The following is a 26,817-nucleotide window of genomic DNA, read 5'->3' as shown; positions in this document are numbered from 1 at the left end:
GTGCTGTTTGAGTGCTGAGGACCGCCCCAAGTGCTGCGAGAGAACTCATTTGCATACCGAAGAAACAAGCAGCGTGGAGAAGACATCTAAAGGTAGGAGACGAATAGCCTTTCTTAAGGGTATTCCTACGTGTTAGGGAGAAAAAAAGGGTATCCAATGATAGTATCCCTTTAAGGCACACAGACGGCTTGTAATTCTGTGTTTTGGCAGGATATTCAAGTTATTTCAGCTATTCAGACATCTTTCTATATAACAGCAGGGAGAAAGTAAAGGACTGCAGTAATTCAAGTCTTTTACATTGTATATACTTAACTTTAAAAGGGAAATTAAGGATTGTGATGGGAATGTCATTTGGTCCCGTTTTGATTTTTTTGGATTTTCTTTCTGCAAGAAAGACTTGTAGGTTGTTCTGTGTGAACCGTTACTATTTTACTTGCTTTGCAAACAAGATATTAGGTTGGTCACCTAAAACGATTGTCTTGGAATGCCTGGAATAATACAAAACCTATAGAAATAAATTATACATTTGGCGAGACAGCTGCCAGTGATAGAACAGTATATAGAAAACAAAAACTATACCCATGACATCAGTCATATAGTGCCCAGGTCAAAGTCCTCGTCGTCCCTGTTGACCAGTTCATCCTCCGCTTCCCAGCTCCGCCATGTTGTGGTGGATATAGACGGCCTAACACAATTTATATGGAACTGAGCAAATGGATAGAGCGAGGAGCGCCGCACGGACTTCTTGCGCTTACCGTCCACATCGTTCTCCTTGTAGGCTGGATGGGGCAACCTCGGCCTCTCAATCAATTCACTGAGATTCTTTATTTCATCCATGAGCTCCAAAACCTTCTGTGTGACGGCCACATTGCCACCGCCGAGAACCTGAGCTTCGGGGATCCAGCGCAAGTGTCGCTGGGCCCAGATGCAGATATCAGGCCCCTCGATATGGGGCAGGATCAGCCCATTAAAGTCTATGGGCTTGCGGTGCCAGTTCTCGTAGAAGACCCGGTAATTGTCAGGTACTTCATCTGAAGCGCTTATTAACTTGCTAATTCTTTTACCGAGAAGACTTTTTATGAAGGGTCCAGGTTCTTCCTTGAAGAATCCTCTCTTATTAGAAGACTTTGACTGAGTAAGAGGCAGTGACAGCTGTCTGTGATGCTATAGGAAGAAAATAGATCATCATTTTAGCTCACGTTACACCTGAGATTCATCTCTTTTCCTCGCATTTGTAATCTACTATACAATGAATCAATCTTTGCTGATGCTGCTGTGATCACAGGACTTGGACAAAGCATCTTCTCTGCAGAGATACAGCTTGTATGTCATCTGTATAAAGGGGTTAGGCAGGGACAAATAAAGCTAAGCAGGGAATTCCCTGCACTGGATAAGTGTTATTACTAATATATAGCCAGGTCACCTGGAGCATTGATATAGTGATGAAAGGGAGCGCTCACTGCCCACCAGTGACTTAGCTAGGAATGGGGGGGCCCCGTGGTGAACTTTTGCCATGGCCCCCCCCTGACCGATGCCGAAGATCTCGACCGATGACCTCGCCCCTGCATTCCTGCACTCACTATTATGTCCCATAGTGACCCCTGCACACAGTATTATACCCCACAGTGGCTCTAGTACACAGTATTACGTCCCATAATGGTCCCTGCTCATAGTGGCCCCTGCACACAGTATTATGCCCCATAGTGGCCCCTGCACACAGTATTATGCCCCATAGTGGCCCCTGCACACAGTATTATGCCCCATAGTGGCCCCTGCACACAGTATTATGCCCCATAGTGGTCCCTGCACACAGTATTATCCCCCATAGTGGCCCCTGCACACAGTATTATGCCCCATAGTGGCCCCTGCACACAGTATTATGCCCCATAGTGGCCCCTGCACACAGTATTATGCCCCATAGTGGCCCCTGCACACAGTATTATGTCCCATAGTGGCCCCTGCACACAGTATTATGCCCCATAGTGGCCCCTGCACACAGTATTATGCCCCATAGTGGCCCCTGCACACAGTATTATGCCCCATAGTGGTCCCTGCACACAGTATTATGCCCACTGTGGACACCCATGAACAATGGTGTTTGTGGGACTGCGGCGTCATTTACCGATCCTGACCCTTGTCAGGATCGGTAAGTAAATATGGTAACAGGCCCTAACGGCCTATTAAGAAAAACAAAACGCAGCGGCTGTCACTAGTCCCCCAATGTCACGGGCCCTGTGGCAGCCGCTACCATGGTAGTTACGCCCCCTACGTCCATAAAGTAGAATGGAGATAGTTATACGACCAGTCAAAGTGTCAGCAGGGAAGGCAGAGGAGCAAGAACTCTGACCTCCATGGCTTCATAGTGTAGGCACAGGAGCACCAGAGAGGAGTTTGATAAGACTAATCTTTAGGCAAGCTTTGTGGTTTTTTTAATATAGGCGCAGATGGTGCTGCTACATGTCTATTTGGGACACTAAACCCCTGGTCCATAAGGAGCGGTGGTTGGTTCAGTGTCCCAAATCGACCTTGTAGGTTAAACATAACCATGGGTCACACTCATGGTTATGTTTAATCTAGAAGATGTTACATGATTATTTTTGATGCTTTTTGGAGCAGGCTTATGTTCTATCTATGTGCTGAATGATATATAGTACACCGGTGAAATCTACGAAGACCTGACTATAAGCCTGCCCCTAAACGATCGCCATACTCGCCTTAGAACGGACGCCTTTACGGATTTTCTCCTGCTTTGACTTCTCCACGTACAGGGGATTGTCTAGGAATGTCAGAGCTTTCAATTCATACTGAACCGACCAATCCCAGACGGAGTAAAAACTCAACAGGCGGCTTTGTTTGGTGCTGCCGTCCTCAACCTGCCAAGAAAAAGCAGAGACCTTGCAAATTCCAGCAGAAGGAAACAGGTCGGAGCTTAAGCAAACGCGGCCTTAATAACTAGATTGCTCCGGGGGCTGAAGAATGGGCCCCTTGTTACATGTGCAGCTCAGTCTATCCAACTGAGGACCATCTACTGGCCGAGGACACTGCTCTGCTAGAAAACATGGGGGAGAAGGGGTATATAAACTGTATGCTCTGTTATTCTAAAGATACATCCCCTCACCCATAATTACCATGGTCATCCGTATAGTCCCCGCCATCAGCGTGGTCAAGCTATATACTGTAAACTATACGAACAGATTTCCATAAGTACATTTTTAGGACTCTGGCTGCCATTTTGCACATTTTGATTGCATTGCGGGGGTACCATCGGCACGGTCAGACTGTATAAGCTTGTATGGTGGATTCTCAGCACTATAAACTACACCCATACATCACTCTATAGAAGGTGATTTCCATAGGTACATTGTTAGGCTTATGGCTGGCATGGTAACTCCTCAGTGTACCCCTTTCATCACATTGAAATGAGGGAACTCCCATGTGTCTAACCTATTAGATGCCGCAGTCAATGGAGACAGTGGTATCTAATAGGTTAGATCAAGGCCCCGGGTGTAGGAGTCAGCTTTTTGTTGACCCATAACAGATATATCCATCACAGTAGCCCTCAGTCCTGACGGATATATGTGTTCTGTGTCATTATAGGGTTAATTATGCCACAGTTTATCTGCTTTGGCAGTATTTTCCGGGCTTCTCGATGACCTATCTTTAGGAAGAATGTCGAGGGGGGAGGGTGTGTCCTAGTTGTTGGAGGAGACTGCAGACATAGTCTCCTCACAAAAAACCAAGCACAGCGCAATACATTGTACTATGCCTAGGCTCGGTATTGCAGCTCAGCCACATTCACTTGAATGGGACGGAGCTGTGAACAGACCATGTGACCGATGGATGTGCAGTCACCTGGAGCAGCACTCTGGGAACATCACTACCTCTTCAAACAGCTGATCCGCAGGGGCCCTGGGTGTCGGACCCTTGATAATAAAGCCTGGAAAACCTGGAAACCCTGGAAAATTCCTGACTGTATTGTTCTGCTCACCTATCACTAACATGCAGAAGATGTGTCGCTGTGGTTATCTCGCTCATGTCAATTGCGTCTGCAAAAATCCATGTGCATGCCGCAGAAACAACCGCACACAGATAGAAGGAACCGATATGAAATTTATTCATGTCATACTAGTACCCTGTAGTGCCCTATATAACGTGCCATGATCCAGCAGGGTTGGGGTAAGCATTGGATTTTAATGGTGTTTTTGTTGCATTTGTTGCAGTCACTCCCGCACAATGAAGGGCGCCCTCACCAAAAATTCCTCCATTTCCCCTCCTCATCGTACCTGCAGTTGTTCCAGTCCATTATTCCCTATTGCTTTACCTGTCTATGTGAATCCTTTTGATAGGCCGAATTAAAGAAGAAAGTGCTGAAGATGGGGATGTTGATGCTATCGGACAGGACCGTCAGATACGTCTCTGAGAACTCAAAGGCCAGGGGGTATTGGTGGACGAGCTGCCAGACACAGTCCAAGAAGAGCAAGAAGACGGGAGCCTGTGGACAAGACAATGGTTAGAAGTGCAGGTACCTTTTAATACTTTAGAGAACTTTAAAGCCCCCCTCCGGGCCCAGCCTATAATTCTGTTACAATAGTCTATTATATAGTAAACTATAGTACAATATGGCAAAAAGAAAAAACAAAACAGGAAAATGAGTGGTACAGTGGGCGCCATCCAAGACCCTATGCCACAGTTGTGGGTGCCATACGAGCACCTTGTACAGTTAGCAGCCCAGAATGACAGCGGTTGAGCTCACCTCGCCATCATTGTTGTTCCGGAGATGGTTGCATCTATCTAGGAATTGATGTCCTCCCATCACCCACTCCTTCTGGATAAGGCTCTGGAATCCATATCTGGTGCGGTAATGCGGATCCATCATGATCTGCACCATACTGGAGATGACGCAGCAGAAGTCGGAGGCCGTGTCCTCTACAGAAAAATCGCCGATAAGATCACGTACAAAAAGCACAAAAGGGGTTAAATCTGCTCTGCCATACACTTACCTTTAAGGACAACGTTAATTTTTTGGTTTTCCAAATATTCTATTACTTCTATTGATTTCTTAAGGCACTGTCTGCAAAATGGAGAACGGAGATGAGATGCGAGACGTGTCAGCAGACAGGGGTGGTCTTGTATAGGCCACCCCTCTCCGTATGCCCGATTAGGTCACATGGCTTCTAGAGAGCCCCCCTTTAAGTAAGAGCAACTCCCGCCTTGGTGGATCTACCGCACCTCTGTGTGACGTAGTCAGACATTTACTTACATTGTATTGATTGTTTTGTTTTTATTTTGCAGGGAATTGTCACTACTACTGTGGGGGAGGGGGGCACATAGGGGGCAATATTATTATTAAGTAGTGGAAGTTGGATGTAACTGCATTGGAATCACTTGTGTAAATGCAATTTCTACTATTACATGGTCACTGTATGGCGGTTTTATTCAGTCATAGTGTGTTGGACAAGGTGTAGAGATATTATTTTGCCCTTGTATAGTGGTACTGCATGGTAACCATATGTCTGTATTATTTACGTGCTGTGTACAGTATAGTAGACTCTGCTGTGCAGTGCATGTGGGTGCTTTTCTCGCAGAACATGGCGGCCACATCCTCTGCGAAGAGTCTTTTGTACTGTTTAGCCTGCCCTGCCGTTACGGGGCTACCACTACTGCTACTGGGCTACCGCTACTACTTTCAGACAATGGTCTCTTCTGGCACAATGGCACCAGGACGGGCAGGGTAGTGTAACAATAAGTTCTACAAACCCCCAATATATTTTCTATACTTCAGTTTAGAAGACGTTCGGCCACTAACCTCACAATTTCAAGCCAATTGCTTGTGTTCAGTAATGAAAACCACTTGGAGTCCGTGTCCCAGAAGTCGGTGGAATTATCTACAGAATAAAAATAAGCCATTTCATTGATTTGTACAGCCACGATTCTATCTTACTCTGTTAGTAGAATTTTCCTACATGTTATAAGCCGCACCTAAGTGCTTGAGGACAGCAGGGCCCTTAAACCTCTGGATACGCATTTTATACAGTGCGGCTTTAGGGTAAGTTCACATGGCGGCCTCCGTCTCAGGTTCCGATCCAAAGCCAGGTCGCCGCAACTGAAAGCCGGTGCACTGCAGCGGGATCCAGCCGCACGCTTCGCTCCGGATTAGGCCCAATGAATGGGTCTAGTCCGGAGTTTCTTCAGGCCAAATCGCGAGGCGACTCGGCCTGAAGAATGAGCATCTTGCTCCTTTTTTCTGGGAGTTGGAAGAAACGGCTCCTGGAAAAAAGTTCCTGAGTGGTTCCCATTGATTTCAAGGGGAGCCGTCTTTTTGCTCAGGGTTTTGAGGCGATTACGGCTGTCTGCCGTCTAATGTCAGCTGTAACAGCTAGGATTGGAAGAGGCATCGATCTGGCGGTTTAGCCCCTTAGATGCCGCAATCAACAGTGATCAAGACATTTATATTGTTTCTGGGGGATTGGGGCTCCTTCTTTCACCTCACTGGCCCCCTACCATGCAATTTTGGGGTTTCCATAGGATGGTATGGCGGCTGGAAGTCTTAAGCTTCCAGATCCGCCATGTATGGAATCCTATTAGGACCTGCCAGTGGCAGAGCCTAATCGTCTGTACATCAGTATACTAATGGCAAGCATAAGCAATTGTGGGGTTCCCATAGGACGGTATGGCAGCTGGAAGCCTGATAAAGCTTCTAGGTTCGCCATGTATAGAATCCTATTAGGACCTGTCAGTGGCAGAGCCTAATAGGCTGTATACTAATGGCAGGCATAATACACATTAGTATTGTATTATGTAAGTGATCAAAATCCTCTAGTGGGAATTTTTTTCACTTTTCTTTAGAAAAAAGGGTTTTTTTTTTTGTTTTTTAAAAAAAAACCTATGTATAATTGTTATCTCCATATTCCAAAAAAACAAACCTATGACATGATTTATTCCACATGGTAAATGTGACAAAAAAAAAAAAAAAAAATTGGCAAAATATTTTTTGTTCAACTGTCTCCCCCCCCCTCCCAAAAAAGCTGTATGTATCCCAATATGGTACCACTGTGAATTACAACTTATCCAGCAAAATACAAGTCCCAAAACAGAAACTTCAATGGAAAAATAAAAAACAATGTCATTGCGAAAAATGTCATAGGTCATGTAATCTGGCAATCTGACACGGAAAATAAGTTTATCGTGGTATGTATAATTTTTGGGGAAGCCCACCCCCTCCATCTACATAACCACTTGAGGGCTTGTTTTTAGTGGGACAAGTTGTATTTTTATTTTTTTTTAATATCCTGAATTATTTTGTGGTACACAACGAAAACATTTTGGAGATATTTTTTTCTACAATCTCCTCTCTAAGTTTTTTTTCCATAAAAGTTATACATTATGTGTAACCCAAAATAATTCAGGGTAAATACAACTTATCCTGCTAAAAACAAGCCCCATAGGGACTATGTAGATGGGACAAAATGTAGTACTAAATAGTCGCCATTGAGAACAATGAGCGTCTGTGTAACAGTAAGGACAGCTCCGGTCTGCTTGATCAGGACTTGAACTTTCTGATGTGTATATGCCCTAACAGGACATATGGACTGGAGTCGTCTTCATTAGAGCTCCTCTTTAAGATAACCACATATGCATAATATTGCAATTCACGCTTACCTATTAAAAAGAGCTGCTTAAAGCGAGTATAGGCCACTTGGATTTCGGATAGGGAGGGGAGAGTGATGGATAAATCCTCAATTCTTACTTCCTCCAAGGGGGGTCTGTGAAGGGTGTTCTCTACACTGCAGGTATAAAGGTACACAGAGTATAAAGGAATAGGAGGGATCTATGCACAACCTAAGCCCTATTCACATTAGGATTATTGCAGAGTATTAGACAGACCTAGCCAGGAAGGCTTTTTGCTCCTGTATGGCAGAATCGTCCACTTCTTTAGGGAGGGAGGCCATTTTGAACAAGGCTCCCGACTGCTGAGTGGACCAACACCAAATCTATAAAGCAAAACATTAAGACACAGTCAGCTCCTTTCTTAAAGAATAACCCCGCACAGGACCATGCCGCAACACAGTACTAATCACGTGAATGAGGCTGAGCTGTAATACCAAGAACAGCCACTGTACAATGTATGGCGCTGTGCTTGGTAAACCACAAAGAGGCCGCAGCAATCAATGTTATAGTCCCGGAAAACTATTTTAAGGGTCGGCCATCAATTTTAATAACCTGGATAACGCACTCAGAGGGGTTGGACCAACTTTAGACGTTAACAGGATAGGGGATAACTTCATGGTTGATGAGGGTTCAATTGGTGGCCCGGTTCTCCTGTCCCTATAGAATGCCATGTACCTGCCCTCTCCATTCATTCAGGATGAGAGCAATGTACTCTCCGGTAGTCCCATAGAAAATGAATGTAATATCAGGGTGCATGCTCGGCCTGCTTAATGCGGGTTCTCAGGATTGGCGCGGGTCTGAGTAGTCAGACTGCCACTGATCACAAAGTTTTTCCGCACCCTCTTTAAGCTTTCCATACAGGTAAGAATAATGTTGGCAGGATTGTTCCCCTCTCCTCACTGAAAACACATGCATGCTTGGCTGGACCACGTGTGCATGTGTATGAGGTGTATGAAGAGGTCAGCCTACAGCGAGTGGAAGTGTACGGGCGGCTTTCGTCATTAGAATACAACAGCGAGTTACTCACGGGAATCCCGCGCCCCTGGAATTTATACACGTACTCGTCCTGCAGTGCTACGGGGACAACAAAGTAAGGAGGTAACCTAAGGAAACAGGTAAGAAGAGAAGCGGTAAGTAACTGCAGAACATCCCGAAACCTCTGTCACACACATTAACCCCTTCAGTGGAGTAACTAGGAATGGCGGGTGCCCACAGCAAACTTTTGACATGGGCGCCCCCCCTCCCCCCCGACAGACTCCGAAGAACCCAACTGAACCCACGCATTCCTGCACACACTATTATGCCCCATAGCGGCCCCTGCACACAGTATTATGCCCCATAGTGGCCCCTGCACACACTATTATGCCCCATAGTGGCCCCTGCACACACTATTATGCCCCATAGTGGCCCCTGCACACACTATTATGCCCCATAGTGGCCCCTGCACACACTATTATGCCTCATAGTGGCCCCTGCACAGTATTATCCCCCATAGTGGCCCCTGCACACAGTATTATGCCCCATAGTGGCCCCTTCACACAGTATTATGTCCCATAGTGGCCCCTGCACACAGTATTATGCCCCATAGTGGCCCCTGCACACAGTATTATGCCCCATAGTGGCCCCTGCACACAGTATTATGCCCCATAGTGGCCCCTGCACACACTATTATGCCCCATAGTGGCCCCTGCACACACTATTATGCCCCATAGTGGCCCCTGCACACACTATTATGCCCCATAGTGGCCCCTGCACACACTATTATGCCCCATAGTGGCCCCTGCACACACTATTATGCCCCATAGTGGCCCCTGCACACACTATTATGCCCCATAGTGGCCCCTGCACACACTATTATGCCTCATAGTGGCCCCTGCACAGTATTATCCCCCATAGTGGCCCCTGCACACAGTATTATGCCCCATAGTGGCCCCTTCACACAGTATTATCCCCCATAGTGGCCCCTGCACACAGTATTATGCCCCATAGTGGCCCCTGCACACAGTATTATGCCCCATAGTGGCCCCTGCACACAGTATTATGCCCCATAGTGGCCCCTGCACACAGTATTATGCCCCATAGTGGCCCCTGCACACAGTATTATCCCCCATAGTGGCACCTGCACACAGTATTATGTCCCATAGTGGCCCCTGCACACAGTATTATGCCCCATAGTGGCCCCTGCACACAGTATTATGCCCCATAGTGGTCCCTGCACACACTATTATGCCCCATAGTGGCCCCTGCACACAGTATTATCCCCCATAGTGGCCCCTGCACACAGTATTATGCCCCATAGTGGCCCCTGCACACAGTATTATCCCCCATAGTGGCACCTGCACACAGTATTATGTCCCATAGTGGCCCCTGCACACAGTATTATGCCCCATAGTGGCCCCTGCACACAGTATTATGCCCCATAGTGGCCCCTGCACACACTATTATGCCCCATAGTGGCCCCTGCACACACAGTATTATAACCCATAGTGGCCCCTGCACACAGTATTATGTCCCATAGTGGCCCCTGCACACAGTATTATGTCCCATAGTGGCCCCTGCACACAGTATTATGTCCCATAGTGGCCCCTGCACACAGTATTATGTCCCATAGTGGCCCCTGCACACAGTATTATGTCCCATAGTGGCCCCTGCACACAGTATTATGTCCCATAGTGGCCCCTGCACACAGTATTATGTCCCATAGTGGCCCCTGCACACAGTATTATGTCCCATAGTGGCCCCTGCACACAGTATTATGCCCCATAGTGGCCCCTGCACACAGTATTATGCCCCATAGTGGCCCCTGCACACAGTATTATAGCCCATAGTGGCCCCTGCACACAGTATTATGTCCCATAGTGGCCCCTGCACACAGTATTATGTCCCATAGTGGCCCCTGCACACAGTATTATAGCCCATAGTGGCCCCTGCACACAGTATTATGCCCCATAGTGGCCCCTGCACAGTATTATCCCCCATAGTGGCCCCTGCACACAGTATTATGTCCCATAGTGGCCCCTGCACACAGTATTATGTCCCATAGTAGCCCCTGCACACAGTATTATGTCCCATAGTGGCCCCTGCACACAGTATTATGCCCCATAGTGGCCCCTGCACACAGTATTATGTCCCATAGTGGCCCCTGCACACAGTATTATCCCCCATAGTGGCCCCTGCACACAGTATTATGTCCCATAGTGGCCCCTGCACACAGTATTATGTCCCACTGTGGACACCCATGAACAATTATTATACTCTGCTGACGCAGGCCCTGGTCATGAGACGCCAGGGACGTCACAAAAGTAGGCCTGAAGCCTGTCTGGAACGCGGAGAGGTAAGTAACACTGTTTGTTACGTTCCCTTACCTCTCCTGGGCCTACGATCATTATACTCGGGGGTCTGAACCCCTTATTAACCAAGACAATTTTGGCCTCAAGCACCAGAAGAAGTTTTTTATTTCAGCCTCCTCCTGTTCCTATGAGTTATATATATATTTTTTTTTAAGGAGCTGTAGCTATTTCTGTCCTTGTTTTGGCAAGATGGGTCATATAAAGGAGCAAATTCATCACAGCGTTCACCACCAAAATATGGAGTGGGCACAACTTTATTGCAGGGGCGAAGACAAGTGCAGGGATGCGTCATAGGCAAATGATGTGACTTCAGGAGAATTTCTGAAAAATGTTTTTGAGCAATTTTTGTTCCTTAATTAAAAATTGTTTACTTTGAGTAATTTTGGGTCATTTCTGTCTTTTTTGACCTTTTTTTTAGTCCTATGGGGGACTTTTACTTTGTAAGGGGTTTTGCAGTCAATAGAGCAAGGGTTGTAACGGCATCGTAGATAAAACTTACCCATCAGATGCTACTTTCAATTTTGGATAGGACCCCTGTTGGGTCCGGTGGTCACATTGTGGTTCTTTCCACAGCGCTTTTAAGAGAAAGTTCACAGAGTTTTCCTCTGCGGACTTTCTCTTAACATTATATCTCTGGGAAAGTCGCCGGCATTTCCGTAGATATAACTGACATGATGCGATTTGCAAAGCTGCAACGGCTTTGCAAATCACAGCGTGTCCGCACTGTGTTTTTTTCCGCAAAGTGGGCATGGGATTCGCATGAATCCCATCCCCTTTGCTTGCACTGTAAAACGCCCCAATTTTTCAAATCGCAGCATTTACGTCCCGTGGTGCGCCAGCCTAAGAAAGGCTATTCCTCTCCTGCCTTTAGATGTCTTCTCCGCGCCGCCGTTCGGTAGAAATCCCAGTTTTCGATCTGTATGCAAATGAGTTCTCTCACACTGGGTCGGTCCCCGGCGCTCAAACAGCACTGGGGGCGTCCCCAATGCTGCGAGATAACTCTCCAGCACCGCCTCCATCTTCAGGAACAGCCTCTCCCTGTGTCTTCTTCCACCCTGGGTTTCAATCTTCTAGGCATGTGCAGTCGGCTCTGCCATCGGGCCTTGAGCAGAGTCGACTGTGCATGTCCAGTAGCCACAAGAAAATGGCCGATTACACAGTAAGCTGGTGTAAGCGGCCATTTTCTTGTGGCTGCGCATGCCTAGAAGATTGAAACCCAGGACAGAAGAAGACGCAGAAAGAGCGTGTTCCTGAAGACGGAGGCGGCGCTGGAGAGTTCTCTTGCAGCATTGAGGATGCCCCCAGTGCTGTTTGAATGCTGAGGCCCGCCCCCAGTGCTGCGAGGGAACTCATTCGCATACAGACGGAAACTTGGATTTCTACCGAACGGCGGCGCGGAGAAGACATCTAAAGGTAGGAGAAGAATAGTCTTTCTTAAGGCTATTCCTACATGTGATGGAGAAAAAAAAATGGGATTTTAATGATAGAATCCCTTTAACTATTTATCTACACATAACATAGGGTTTTCATAGGCCTATATGACAGTACACTCCTGCTGATACAGGCGAGACACACAGGCAGCTGTTAGGACATGCCTCTGGTAGGCCCTGACATTATTATTAGAGGGCCCCAGGGGCACTGTAGGGCCTAGTGCTGTCCCAATTCCCCAGTCTCTTGCATTGTCATGGCTGACAGGGACAAGACAAAGAGGATTACACAGTCTAAAATGTACTGGGGGAAAAATGTATCAACCCAGGCCCAAAAATGTGTCATATTCCCTTTTCTGCCCCTCACTTGTCACTTTTGGTATGTGAGGGCAAAGACGGGACAGGAACACCTCGGCCCCACATACTTATATAACTCACACCAGTGGCATAGATTTCCATTCTGGCTGGATCTGATAAACCATCACTATTCTAACCTAGAAGATCCCACAAATAGAAGACAAGGGGTTAAGTGATCAAGTTCGCCGTAGTTCACACACATACCTTTCAGAGACTTTGTACTCTTCATTGACGGATAGCACTTTATAGACCAAGTTTCCCTTGGTGCGCTCTAACTCCATACGCCAGTCCTTGTGCTTCTCAAATAGAACAGTCATATCCTTGACACTTGTGGCTTCATAAAAAGGAAAACATGATCAGTGACTGTACTGACAGATCGGCATGACTCTCTGCATTATTTTGCTGTTGCCTGTAGTTCTCCTCCAGGTGGATTTTTGTATCCCGTGTGGATGAGGGTTCAGCAGCTTTCATCACATATACAGTATAGCAATTCTGATTGGAATAACGACTTAAAGGCGTCATTCTCATTGGATGGAGTCTAGTGATACACTGTAAGACCTATTACTATAAACGGAACTGCGGTGCGGACATGGAGGAAGACGTCACACACGTTAGGAGTCTTGTCGATTGGCCAGCCTTATTCCCTCCCCTAAAGGATACTTAAGAATTGAAGGCTCACAGACAATAAGGTGGGATCCCTAGTTTGGAGAGTGTAATGGTGATGACTTTTGTATGTATCATTATTGGATTAGATTGTTCAGTATATTGTGCATCGATATATTTCATTGGTATGTGACTGGTCAAGAGTGAGACATTTGCTTCCTAGGAGCACAGGCCCAGACTCCCGGCCGTTTTAGGACCTGGTCTGGCGGCACACTCTCTGATGTCATAAAGACTAGGCCATTTACAAAGGACAGCAACCAAGCTGGGTGGGCCCAGTCCATCAGAGATCCTACAAGCTCCATGGAACCAAAAAGACTCCATGTTATCAGGTTTTTTCTGGTTTTCTCCTTTTATTTTAAAACTGTGCTGCTTGTTTGTCAGTTTTTTTTTCTATATGTAGCACTGAACCCTATGAGTAATAAATAGATACATTTAATGGCATTACCTTTGGATGCATCTGACTGTTGGAATGATGTGTGTATATGTGAGTGCGACTTCTGCTAAACCCAAAGTCAGTGGTGAGGACTATGTGTATTTGGGGTGCAGGGATTGTGTTGGGTGCAATTTACACTCAATTTGCAGCCTAAGTGAAGGTTAAGTGCAAGATTGAATGAGTGACCCCTGGCAGACGCACCATGTCACGTGCGCAGATGGTCTGTACATGACAATACTACAGAAAATGAAGAGAAATTCCTCTTCATTTTCCGCCGCTGTATTCGGCTATGCTGCAGCCGCAACCTTCTTCTGCTGACTAGGCCCAGATGAATGAGACTGATCCAAAGGGAGCCCTGGACCCTGGAATTGGTGATCGCGTCCTACTGCAATCTCCACCTCCCATTGAGTCACAAGATCTGCAGAATTTCTCGGCTTTCTGCAGAATGTAGTAACCTCTGGTGGATCTGATGACTATAGGACAAGGGGATCTCACCTTTGTAACAGGGCGCGGCTTCTGTGTACGAAAAAAGGAAAATCAGCTTCAGACCTTTAGGGCTAAGAGTGTGGTGAACGATCCCGTTGACAATCTGGAATAGAAAACCCAGAGAAAAATTCACCGACTGCAAGAAGAGATCCTGAAAATGGGGAAAATTAGAAACACATGGGGGCTGATTTATCGGGACATGTATTGCCAGTTTTCTGCATGATGACAAAAGTTATTTTTGCAAAAATTTTTGGCCGTTTTCTCAAAGTGAAATCAAGATAGGCTGGCCTGACAGTTTTACAACAACTTGCACCAGAAAACTGGCACAACCAGAAAGTAAAGGTATATCAGCACTGCCAGCTATGTAGCAGTACAGCCAGTGTCCATTTTAAAGACTGGCATAGCACAGTCCAGTCTTAAAGGGATTAAAAATTTGGGGTCCAATATAAGCATGCTTACTAATATACATACCATCCCTCTGTTGCACAGATTCATTGATTTGCAGAGCACCGAGGAGCCTGGAAGTCTCTGCTGCTTACAATTTGATTCTGGATCATGTGACCGACCAAGCGCTACTCTCTATACAAGCAGTAGGTGTAGAGCTGGGTCAGTCACGTGACCCCGAGTCAGCAGAGACTTCAGCCCTACGAGTCTGTGCTGACTATCTCTGGCGGCCCCCTATCTCCCCTGCTGAGTTCAGATTGGGGTGCAAGGTGACCTGACATTCCCTGGCTAGACCCAACCCCAGCCCAAGGTGACCCCACCCTGGCCAGGCGCCCCCTAGTGAAACAGAATAGAATAGCAGCAGCTGGGAATACCCGGTTGACTTCATCCTCCTTGGCGTAGCTGAGACAGAAGTGAAACACCCTGAAGTCTTTACAGTAGATGATCAGCCTCTCGGGCTGTTTCTTCAGCGGCGCCCCCGAAATGAGAACCTTCTTCTTATCATCATACACTGGAAATAAACAGAAGGAATAGAAATCCAGGGAGACTGTGGACTGACACCTCATAGATCAAAACATGGCTGCAGAGAGCATTAACCCTGACATCACCGGTGCTATACGCCAGGGCTTCCTCTTCTAGCGGGTTAATCGTTAGATCTGTTTTACAATGTTGTCACCCAGCTTCTCCAGGCTACTGAATGGCAAGTATACATAGCTGCGATATGGGAGCAAGGTTTCTATTACAAGGTAGATTTGGTTTTCAGGCATTTAGGAAAGTTGGGTGACAACCAATAAGGCTAACAGCACGGGAGGAATGGTCACCCTGCTTTCTCAAGCACCTGAATGGCACATCTTCCTGGCACAGATTTACAATTAGGTAGCAACAAATACAACATGGCTACCACAAGTGTCACTATTCAGGAGCCTGAGAAAGCTGAATGAAATGTATTTATGTAACTGTATGGGGGCAGAGGACTGCACAACATGGAAGGATTTGCTAGGAAAGCTGGGTGATAAAGCCAAGGGGAATTTAATGGACAACCAATAAACCTGCAGTTACAGATTCCCCGGGGATTATCACCCAGCTTTCCTAGTTGATCAGTCCTATATTCATAGAATTGCATTACTAGGAAGATGTGGCATTTAGGAGCCCAGGAAAGTTGGGTTACAACCAATATACCTGCATCTAGCTCGTAATAATGTAGTTGTATGGAGACAGCGGGCATAGGGCTGCACAACTAGGAGGATTTGCTAGGAAAGCTGGGTGATAATCCCAGGGAAGCCATAGTCGCATCCCTATGCACCATCACCCAGCTTTCCCTGACAAGTCAATCCCTGTTAGTATGTCCCAGCAGATCTACAGGTCACATTGTGCTATTTTTATCTACCTCAGGGGTTAATTATTAATTTTCCTCCAGCTAATTGTGTTTATTTTAGCCGGAGATTGAACAATACAGAATTCCGGAGCAGTAATATGGCGACCTTGTACAATAAACACCGCCCGTTATATACGGCGCCAGAACCCAATCACTGCCCTGATGTATGAGCGCAGCTCCCGGCACGTCAGTCACACCCTAGGAGGATACAGTCACTCATAGCGGTGAAAGTCATTAGACCGTAGACACCCGTGATCGAAGAGATTCCAACCACAGGGGAAAGTACGCGGCAGCCATTTATTTTTTTTTGCTGGCTTTCTAATGTATACACAGTAAGGCTGGCCATATACGTTAGATAGCCGTCATTCAGCCTGTAGCTATTCCTACTGACTCCCCCATACACATGCATGCTCGGCTCAGCTCTAACATTAGCCCACAGTCATGGAGGACAGGCACAGAGACTTGAGCCCTGGTATACAGACACATAGACGTGGCTGAGATTCTGATTTGCATAGACAGAGAACAAGGAGGAAACCTCAGAACAACTTTGGTTTAAAAATAATAAAAAAGGAGGAAGCAAGAAAAAAAAACAAAAAAACAGGAAGGCAGAAAATACAATATCAGGTAAACGGATTGCACCGACGTCTCCCGTACCTGCGTATAGCTGGTCCACGCACTGCAGGGTGATGTCGTTCTCACCCACGATTTTGTTCTTGAATTCTGGAAACTGCAAGAAAATAAAAAGGAAGAATAAAAGACCCGGGTGAGGGGGGCGGAAGAGGCCGACAGTACCTGGTATCATGAAGGACCCCAACTATACCTGACATGTATGTCCCGACAACCCACACCAATGTCGGAGATTTATATCCTCTCTATCAGGGTAAAGACCTCTCATCACACAGACTGCCAGGCTATGCAACCAATGTCCACTAGGTGGTGATCTGACTCCTGTGACCCCCTTTAATCGTGTGTACAAGGGGAGCCGCGAGGAAACTGCTCTGCTACTTTATTTCTAAAAAGGCTGCATAAGATAAAGGGATTTTCCAGGCTATTACAAGGACCCCCACAGATCAGCTGGCTGAAAAGACTGTAGCGTCCAGGCAAGTGCTGCAGCCTTGTAACTGAATACCAAGCACAGCGCCATACATTTATAGTGGCTGTGCTTGGAATTGCAGTTCAGCCCCATTCACTTGAATGGGACTGAGCTGCTGTACAATTTAACTAATCAATGTGATAGCGCCATACATTTATAGTGGCTGTGCTTGGAATTGCAGTTCAGCCCCATTCACTTGAATGGGACTGAGCTGCTGTACAATTTAACTAATCAATGTGATAGCGCCATACATTTATAGTGGATGTGCTTGGTATTGCAGTTCAGCCCCATTCACTTGAATGGGACTGAGCTGCTGTACAGTTTAACTAATCAATGTGATAGCGCCATACATTTATAGTGGCTGTGCTTGGTATTGCAGCTCAGCCCCATTCACTTGAATGGGACTGAGCTGCTGTACAGTTTAACTAATCAATGTGATAGCGCCATACATTTATAGTGGCTGTGCTTGGTATTGCAGCTCAGCCCCATTCACTTGAATGGGACTGAGCTGCTGTACAGTTTAACTAATCAATGTGATAGCGCCATACATTTATAGTGGCTGTGCTTGGTATTGCAGCTCAGCCCCATTCACTTGAATGGGACTGAGCTGCTGTACAATGCAACCAATCAATGTGATGTCATCATAAAAGGGCAGAAATTGTAGAGCGAGTGTCAAGGCCTTCTCAAACAGCTGATCTTTGGGGGTCCCCGGTGTCAGTCCCCACCAATCACATACTGGTCAATACATGGAAGTCCTCAAATCTAGGACTTAGTCTAATATTACCCCCACAATCATGGAGGACTGTCCATAGTCCTGAACAGCAGACCTGACAAGGAGAGTCAGCCCGTATGTGAAGAAAACATATCTGACTTTCTAGACGTCTCGGGGTCAAGGACCTGCTGTAAGGACAAACAACAATGAAAGGGGAGGGGTGCGCGGCGAAACAAGACTCACACTATCCTCGGCCCCCTCCTCGCACAGGAAGGTGATCTTGAAGTTGGTGCACACCAGCCTTCCGCAGACGCCTCGCTGGGATCCTTCGTCCTGGGAGATCTTAAATATATTGCTGGCTTCACAGAGGAGCATCTCACCTGCGGAACGAGAACAGAGCGGGCGGGGGGTTACTACAGCGGGGACCCACTATAACATGAGCCACAATATAGTCCAGGCTCATTCTTTCAAGTGTATAGATCCATGAAGAACAATGGCAGCAGACGGATACTAACTGGATGGCACTTGTTCCGTATTTCAGGGTCCCTTATGAGCCTTACAGTCCTGGGCATGGGGCCTGAACTGCTTCATTCCTTCCCGATACAGTTATAGTATATTCCTGTAACTACCACTAGGGGGAGCTCAGTAAAATTTTACTGAATTCTATGGCATTTATAAATACTAATGCACAGAGCTCCCCCTAGTGGTGACTTTAGGAAACCAGAGTGTTGTCATTTACTATGTGTAGAGGATTTAGAGTCCATCAAGTCCAGCCACATCACATCTTAAAGGGGATGACCAAGCTTAGGTTTAAAGGGTAGTATGGGGCTGATCAGCGTTTTGCAGCATTCTGGTGAGTACGCCTCAATACTTACCAAGCACAGCGCCGTACATTGTATAGTGGCTGTGCTTGGTATTGCAGTTCAACGTATTCACTTAAAAGGGACTGAGCTGCAAACAGGCCATGTGACCAACCCTTGCAACTTTCAACAGCTGATCTACGGAGGTCCAAGGTGTCAGACCCCTATCCCTAATGAGTGGTTATTATTAGATCCTGGAAAAATCCCTTTAACTGTGGGATTTCTGTATACACCCCTGTCCTTCCATCTGGTATACGGCGCTAGCATCGGGCGGTGGTTAGAGCGGTGACAGGGGAAACCTTGTAACGTGGGGATGTTTTGCTCACTAATAAAACAACTTTATTTCCAGCCATTTCCTTCCTTACAAAACCGATGACATCACAGGACTGTCGACTGCCGAGCGCGTCCTTCTGCGGAAATAACCCCCAGAGCTGCGGACAATAGAATTACAGAGCGAGGAAGACGGTCTGAGATAACCACATGTGTCCGCGGAGGCCTCCAGGAGGATGAAAAGACTGACCAGACTGCAGGGATAAGCGGCGCCTCACATATTCAGCAGACACACTCCTTCTCCCTCCATAGTCAGCCCAGTCACTGCTGGCCGGGGCACATGCTGCTGTTTTATAGGTTTGCTTTTTGTGCTTTTCAAATTCAGGGGAACACGTAGGCCTTTTAACCCTATTTGCCCCCTACTTAAAGGGATCCTATCATTGGATACCCTTTTTTTCTGACTAACACGTAGGAATAGCCTTAAGAAAGGCTTTTCTCCTCCTACCTTAAGAGGTCGTCTCAGTGCTGCCGTTCCGTAGAAATCCCGGTTTTCATTGGTATGCAAATGAGTTCTCTCACAGCACTGGGGGCGGTCCCAATGCTGCGAGAGAACTCTCCAGCGCTGCCTCCATCTTTTTCTGGAACGCCCTCTCTCTGTGTTTTCTTCCATCCTGAGTTTCAATCTTTTAGGCCTCAGGCAGAGCCGACTGCGCATGCCCGGGCCACAAGAAAATGGCCGCTTACTCTTTCAGGTTTCTGTCTTCTGCCTGAGAAACTGGACCGGAGACGGAAACCGGCAGTCACTTTTTAAACCCATTCATTTGAATGAGTTTGCAAAGTGTCCAGCGGGGAGCGTTTTCTGGTGTGCACAGTGATCACCCCCATGCTTAACCCCGCCCCCAACCACACCCCTTCCCCCCAAAAAAGGTTGGGGACCACTGGTCTAGAGGAGGCGAAAGGACCTCCTTAACCAATTGTGTGCCCTAGTGGCCAGTGTGAGAACTGCAATATTTAATAGGAAAAAAAAAAACAAAAACACCAAAAATAATTACCCGGTAACAGTAAGACATCGTCGACCTTCACGGCTTGTTCTACCTTCTCTTTAACATCGATCTCCTGTTACAAAGAAAGAATAAATAAATGAAATCTTGGTTTTCATTCACTGTCAGCAGGAAAGATCTTGAAAATCAGAAGTGTGCTTAAACTTCCCACAACTTTATATAATGAATAAGCTTTATTGGATGACATTGAGGAAATCCCTAGGTGACTTTTTACATACAGTCCTATGAAAAAGTTTGGGCACCCCTATTAATCTTAATCATTTTTAGTTCTAAATATTTTGGTGTTTATAACAGCCATTTCAGTTTGATATATCTAATAACTGATGGACACAGTAATATTTCAGGATTGAAATGAGGTTTATTTTACTAACAGAAAATGTGCCATATGCATGAAACCAAAATTTGACCGGTGCAAAAGTATGGGCACCTCAACAGAAAAGTGACATTAATATTTAGTACATCCTCCTTTTGCACAGATAACAGCCTCTAGTCGCTTCCTGTAGCTTTTAATCAGTTCCTGGATCCTGGATGAAGGTATTTTGGACAAACAATTCAAGTTCAGTTAAGTTTGATGGTCGCCGAGCATGGACAGCCCGCTTCAAATCATCCCACAGATGTTCAATGATATTCAGGTCTGGGGACTGGGATGGCCATTCCAGAACATTGTAATTGTTCCTCTGCATGAATGCCTGAGGATTTGGAGCGGTGTTTTGGATCATTGTCTTGCTGAAATATCCATCCCCGGCGTAACTTCAACTTCGTCACTGATTCTTGAACATTATTCTCAAGAATCTGCTGATACTGAGTGGAATCCATGCGACCCTCAACTCTAACAAGATTCCCGATGCCGGCATTGGCCACACAGCCCCAAAGCATGATGGAACCTCCACCAAATTTTACAGTGGGTAACAAGTGTTTTTCTTGGAATGCTGTTTCTTTTTGGACGCCATGCATAACGCCTTTTTTTATAACCAAACAACTCAATTTTTGTTTCCAAAATGAAGCTGCCTTGTCCAAATGTGCTTTTGCATACCTCAGGCAACTCTATTTGTGGCGTACGTGCAGAAACGGCTTCTTTCTCATCACTCTCCCATACAGCTTCTCCTTGTGCAAAGTGCGCTGTATAGTTGACCGATGCACAGTGACACCATCTGCAGCAAGATGATGCTGCAGCTCTTTGGAGGTGGTCTGTGGATTGTCCTTGACTGTTCTCACCATTCTTCTTCTCTGCCTTTCTGATATTTTTCTTGGCCTGCCACTTCTGGGCTTAACAAGAACTGTCCCTGTGGTCTTCCATTTCCTTACTATGTTCCTCACAGTGGAAACTGACAGGTTAAATCTCTGAGACAACGTTTTGTATCCTTCCCCTGAACAACTATGTTGAACAATCTTTGTTTTCAGATCATTTGAGAGTTGTTTTGAGTAGCCCATGATGCCACTCTTCAGAGGAGATTCAAATAGGAGATCAACTTGCAATTGGCCACCTTAAATACCTTTTCTTATGATTGGATACCCCTGGCTATGAAGTTCAAAGCTCACTGAGGTTACAAAAACAATTTTGTGCTTCAGTAAGTCAGTAAAAAGTAGTTAGGAGTATTCAAATAAATAAAATGATAAGGGTGCCCATACTTTTGCACCGGTCAAATTTTGGTTTAATGCATATTGCACATTTTCTGTTAGTACAATAAACCTCATTTCAATCCTGAAATATTACTGTGTCCATCAGTTATTAGATATATCAAACTGAAATGGCTGTTGCAAACACCAAAATATTTAGAACAAAAAATGATTAAGATTAATAGGGGTGCCCAAACTTTTTCATAGGACTGTACGTTGCAACCTTGAGTTTAAAAAGTTCCGCTAACTTTTAGGCGGCCATCATCCTTCACTGTCTGACCCCCTGATATGCGGGGTCGCAGCCGGCTCCTGGTTTTAGGCATGTATCATTGTCCTGCCCAGTAACACTTGCTGGATCTGAAGCTTCACCCCTGGACTTTTTTTGTCCATCTACAGCCCATAAGAGATCTCTTGTTCCGTGTGCGGACAGACATTCATGCTGGGGAGTCTGCTGTTCACCTCTCCTACAGCTTACCATGAGCGCTCTCCTTTCCCTGTACACACATACACAGCCTGTGTAAGTCACTGTGCTTTTCTTCCCATCTACAACCTATGTGATGTCTTCTCCCTGATGTCTGGGGTGCTTTCTTCCCTCTCCACATCCTAACCTGCCATATACAACCTGATTTTGGGGAGTCTACAGTTCCCCTCTCCTATGGTCTATCCTGGTCTCTCTCCTCCCTCTGTACACACATACACAGCCTGTGTGATTCACTCTTCTTCCCCATGTGCTTTTCTCCCAATCTACAGCCTGTGTAATCTCCACTCCCTGATGACTAGGGTGCTTTCCTCCTTCTCCATATCCTAACTTACCATATACCCTGTGTCTGAAAGTGCCCGGTTCCAGTAGCTGCTGCATTTTTCCCCCTCGCTTATACTTATAACAAAACCAACACATTGATGTGAATGGACATAGTATAATACTTCATTTCTCCTGTGGTGGTGCTGCAGGGAAACCGAACACTTACTGATAGGTTTCCCAATAGATCCAACAGATGGACTAACCCCAGTATAGAGCGCCACCTTTGCCCCCACAATGTAATAGATTAGCACAATGCATACAAAGGCTAGGATAGCCCAGCATTGTGCTGCTATAAGGAGCCTTGCATGGGCCTGAAGGGCGATTGCACCCTTTGAATGACACCCCAGATTTCTTTTCAGGGTCCACAACAAAAGGTAAGTGACTCCTTGTGGCCCTCGGCCCCTGATGCATCTTGGTCAATGGGGTCTAGACCGGTTCAGTGATTTTCCTTGTAACCCAGATACCCGAGGAGGCTTTGAGGGCGCTGATCAAAGCAGCTGGTACCGGCCCCTCGCCCTAACCACACCCGTCTCCAGCAACTCGGCAAACAGGTCTTACTAGGAGTCAGGAGAAAGTTTCACAACCGCACAAGCGTCTCCTTTATTCTGCAGATAATAATATAGTATTGCGGTTATATCTGTGCCTAGGAAAGCTGGGTTTGCCATTGCTACTTATGGGGGGAGGGGGCATCATAAACACACAGCCCCCCGCAGGCATTAGGACTTCGGTGCAACTGCTATCTCTGCACCCCCGACTAGGGCTCCAATGTGTTGTAGATATCAGGGGAGATCAGCGGCACAAGGGCCCCATCACTAACAGATAAGTGTTGCACAGATAAGGCCGCCATTGCACATCATTATGCCAACTGAGTCTAGAGCTCCAGGACGAGGCGCCCCCTATCTGCAGACCAGAGGGCCTGCACAACAGGAGAGATGGAATTCTTCTAGAGATAAGCGGCGCCAGACAAGGAGATGGTATAGTGGTACTGTCAGGAGTGGTGGGTAAGGAGATGGTATAGTGGTACTGTCAGGATGTGGTGGGTAAGGAGATGGTATAGTGGTACTGTCAGGGGGTGGTGGGTAAGGAGATGGTATAGTGGTACTGTCAGGGGTGGTGGGTAAGTAGATATTAGTGGTACTGTCAGGGGTGGTGGGTAAGTAGATATTAGTGGTACTGTCAGGGGTGGTGGGTAAGGAGATGGTATAGTGGTACTGTCAGGACGTGGTGGGTAAGGAGATGGTATAGTGGTACACACTATATAATACACACAGTGATGTCACAGTACAGAGATAATACACACAGTGATGTCACGGTACAGGGATAATATACTGTTGGGGTTCCCTTGCTGTTGGGGTTCCTCAGGGCTCGGTCCTCGGCCCCCTGCTCTTTTCTCTCTACACAGCCCCCATTGGACAAACCATCGCCAGATTTGGCTTCAGGTACCATCTTTATGCTGATGACACCCAATTATACACATCTTCCTGTGACATCACCCCTGCACTCATACAGAACGCCAGTGACTGTCTTTCTGCTGTCTCTAATATCATGTCCTCGCTCTATCTGAAACTAAATCTCTCTAAGACTGAACTACTACTGTTTCCACCATCTAATAGATCTGTCCCTGATATATCCATTGCAGTCTCAGGCCTTACTATAACTCCTAGGCAGTATGCCTGCTGCCTCGGGGTCATATTTGACGCAGACCTTTCCTTCACCCCTCATATTGAATCACTCGCACGTTCATGTCACCTCCACCTCAAAAACCTCTCCAGAATACACCCTTTCCTTACCAGAGATACACTAAAGACACTTATTGTCTCTCTGATTCATTCTCGCCTTGACTACTGTAACTCCTTACTAATCGGTCTTCCCCTCACTAAACTCTCTCCTCTACAATCTATTCTGAATGCAGCGGCCAGGCTCATCTATCAGGCTAGACGCTACAGCGATGCCTCGGGTCTGTGCCAGTCACTACATTGGCTGCCTATTCAATATAGAATAAAATATAAAGTTATCACTCTCATCCACAAGGCTCTCCATAATGCCGCACCTCCCTACATTTCTTCCCTCATCTCTGTCTACCGCCCAACCCGTGTTCTCCGCTCACTCAATGACCTAACACTTACACCCTCTATTATCAGAACCTCCCACGCTCGTATACAAGACTTCTCCCGAGCTGCACCACTTCTCTGGAATGCTCTACCCCGGACAATCAGATTAACTCCCAACTTCTACAGTTTCAAACGCAAACTAAAGACGCATCTTATCAGACAGGTCTATCGCAATGTCTAACGTAAACCCTTAACCCTCCTCTGTCCCCGCTCCCACATTACCCCACATGATATGATGTCATCTCAGGATAACTTTATAGGTCCAAGCTCCATCCACATGTTACAGGACACGACTGGTGACGGCTCATAAAGTTTTATGTTTGTGTAATGACAGTCACCTCTATTACAGAAGTGTCTGACGTCTGTATAAGCAATGCCGCCCCTGCTACCTCTTGTGTCACCCCCTCTACCTCATAGATTGTAAGCTCTTGCGAGCAGGGCCCTCAGTCCCATTGTGTGAAATGATTCTCTTTGTAATGTATCTGTCTGTATTTTAACCCTACAAATTGTACAGCGCTGCGGAATATGTTGGCGCTATATAAATAAAATGTATTATTATTATTATTACTGTCAGGGGGTGGTGGGTAAGGAGATGGTATAGTGGTACTGTCAGGGGGTGGTGGGTAAGGAGATGGTATAGTGGTACTGTCAGGGGGTGGTGGGTAAGGAGATGGTATAGTGGTACTGTCAGGGGGGTGAGGTGGGTAAGGAGATGGTATAGTGGTACTGTCAGGGGGGGTGAGGTGGGTAAGGAGATGGTATAGTGGTACTGTCAGGGGGGGTGAGGTGGATAAGGAGATGGTATAGTGGTACTGTCAGGGGTGGTGGGTAAGGAGATGGTATAGTGGTACTGTCAGGGGTGGTGGGTAAGGAGATGGTATAGTGGTACTGTCAGGGGTGGTGGGTAAGGAGATGGTATAGTGGTACTCTCAGGGGTGGTGGGTAAGGAGATGGTATAGTGGTACTGTCAGGGGTGGTGGGTAAGGAGATGGTATAGTGGTACTGTCAGGGGGTGATGGGTAAGGAGATGGTATAGTGGTACTGTCAGGGGTGGTGGGTAAGGAGATGGTATAGTGGTACTGTCAGGGGGGGGGGTAAGGAGATGGTATAGTGGTACTGTCAGGGGTGGTGGGTAAGGAGATGGTATAGTGGTACTGTCAGGGGTGGTGGGTAAGGAGATGGTATAGTGGTACTGTCAGGGGTGGTGAGGTGGGTAAGGAGATGGTATAGTGGTACTGTCAGGGGTGGTGGGTAAGGAGATGGTATAGTGGTACTGTCAGGAGGTGGTGAGGTGGGTAAGGAGATGGTATAGTGGTACTGTCAGGGGTGGTGAGGTGGGTAAAGAGATGGTATAGTGGTACTGTCAGGGGGGGTGAGCTGGGTAAGGAGATGGTATAGTGGTACTGTCAGGGGTGGTGGGTAAGGAGATGGTATAGTGGTACTGTCAGGGGTGGTGGGTAAGGAGATGGTATAGTGGTACTGTCAGGGGGGGGGTGAGGTGGGTAAGGAGATGGTATAGTGGTACTGTCAGGGGTGGTGGGTAAGGAGATGGTATAGTGGTACTGTCAGGGGTGGTGGGTAAGGAGATAGTATAGTGGTACTGTCAGGGGTGGTGGGTAAGGAGATGGTATAGTGGTACTGTCAGGGGGGGGGTGAGGTGGGTAAGGAGATGGTATAGTGGTACTGTCAGGGGTGGTGGGTAAGGAGATGGTATAGTGGTACTGTCAGGGGTGGTGGGTAAGGAGATAGTATAGTGGTACTGTCAGGGGTGGTGGGTAAGGAGATGGTATAGTGGTACTGTCAGGGGGGGGGTGAGGTGGGTAAGGAGATGGTATAGTGGTACTGCTCACTACTGTCAGGAGGTGGAGAGGTGGGTAAGGGCACAGTATCAGGCAGTGTTGTTGCTGCACTAGGCTGGGGGTGAGTGGAGGGCACGTCCATGGGCACAGGTCAGTCAGGCTCGGGCACTCACCTCTGGCGTCAGATACGACACAAATGATGGCTGCTTAGGAGCCTTGGCCGCCCCTCCGGACCCCAACCCCAGCATGTCCCCGTTCAGGTACAGCCGTCACCGTCCTGTCTAGAATG

The 26,817-nt window shown here is 46.8% G+C and overlaps 1 protein-coding gene across 1 annotated transcript; it reads right to left on the bottom strand.

Moving 5' to 3' along the window:
• Positions 1–126: 126 nt before the first annotated feature.
• Positions 127–26,817, bottom strand: MTMR12 (myotubularin related protein 12). The gene is made up of 16 exons (XM_075267735.1): positions 26,702–26,817; positions 20,191–20,254; positions 18,252–18,388; positions 16,858–16,930; positions 15,203–15,339; positions 14,394–14,487; positions 13,007–13,136; positions 8,696–8,771; positions 7,885–7,991; positions 7,660–7,784; positions 5,807–5,885; positions 5,001–5,071; positions 4,754–4,926; positions 4,322–4,492; positions 2,715–2,873; positions 127–1,164 (listed from the first exon to the last, which is right to left on the bottom strand). Exons 1-16 carry the CDS (start codon positions 26,774–26,776, stop codon positions 592–594), a joined length of 2,244 nt encoding a protein of 747 aa, XP_075123836.1. The 5' UTR covers positions 26,777–26,817; the 3' UTR covers positions 127–591.

This window comes from Leptodactylus fuscus, chromosome 1 (assembly GCF_031893055.1).
Source record: "Leptodactylus fuscus isolate aLepFus1 chromosome 1, aLepFus1.hap2, whole genome shotgun sequence".
Taxonomy (NCBI): Eukaryota; Metazoa; Chordata; class Amphibia; order Anura; family Leptodactylidae; genus Leptodactylus; species Leptodactylus fuscus.
The sequence above is the reverse complement of the archived record's forward strand: the minus strand, read 5'-3'. Positions and strand labels throughout refer to the sequence as shown.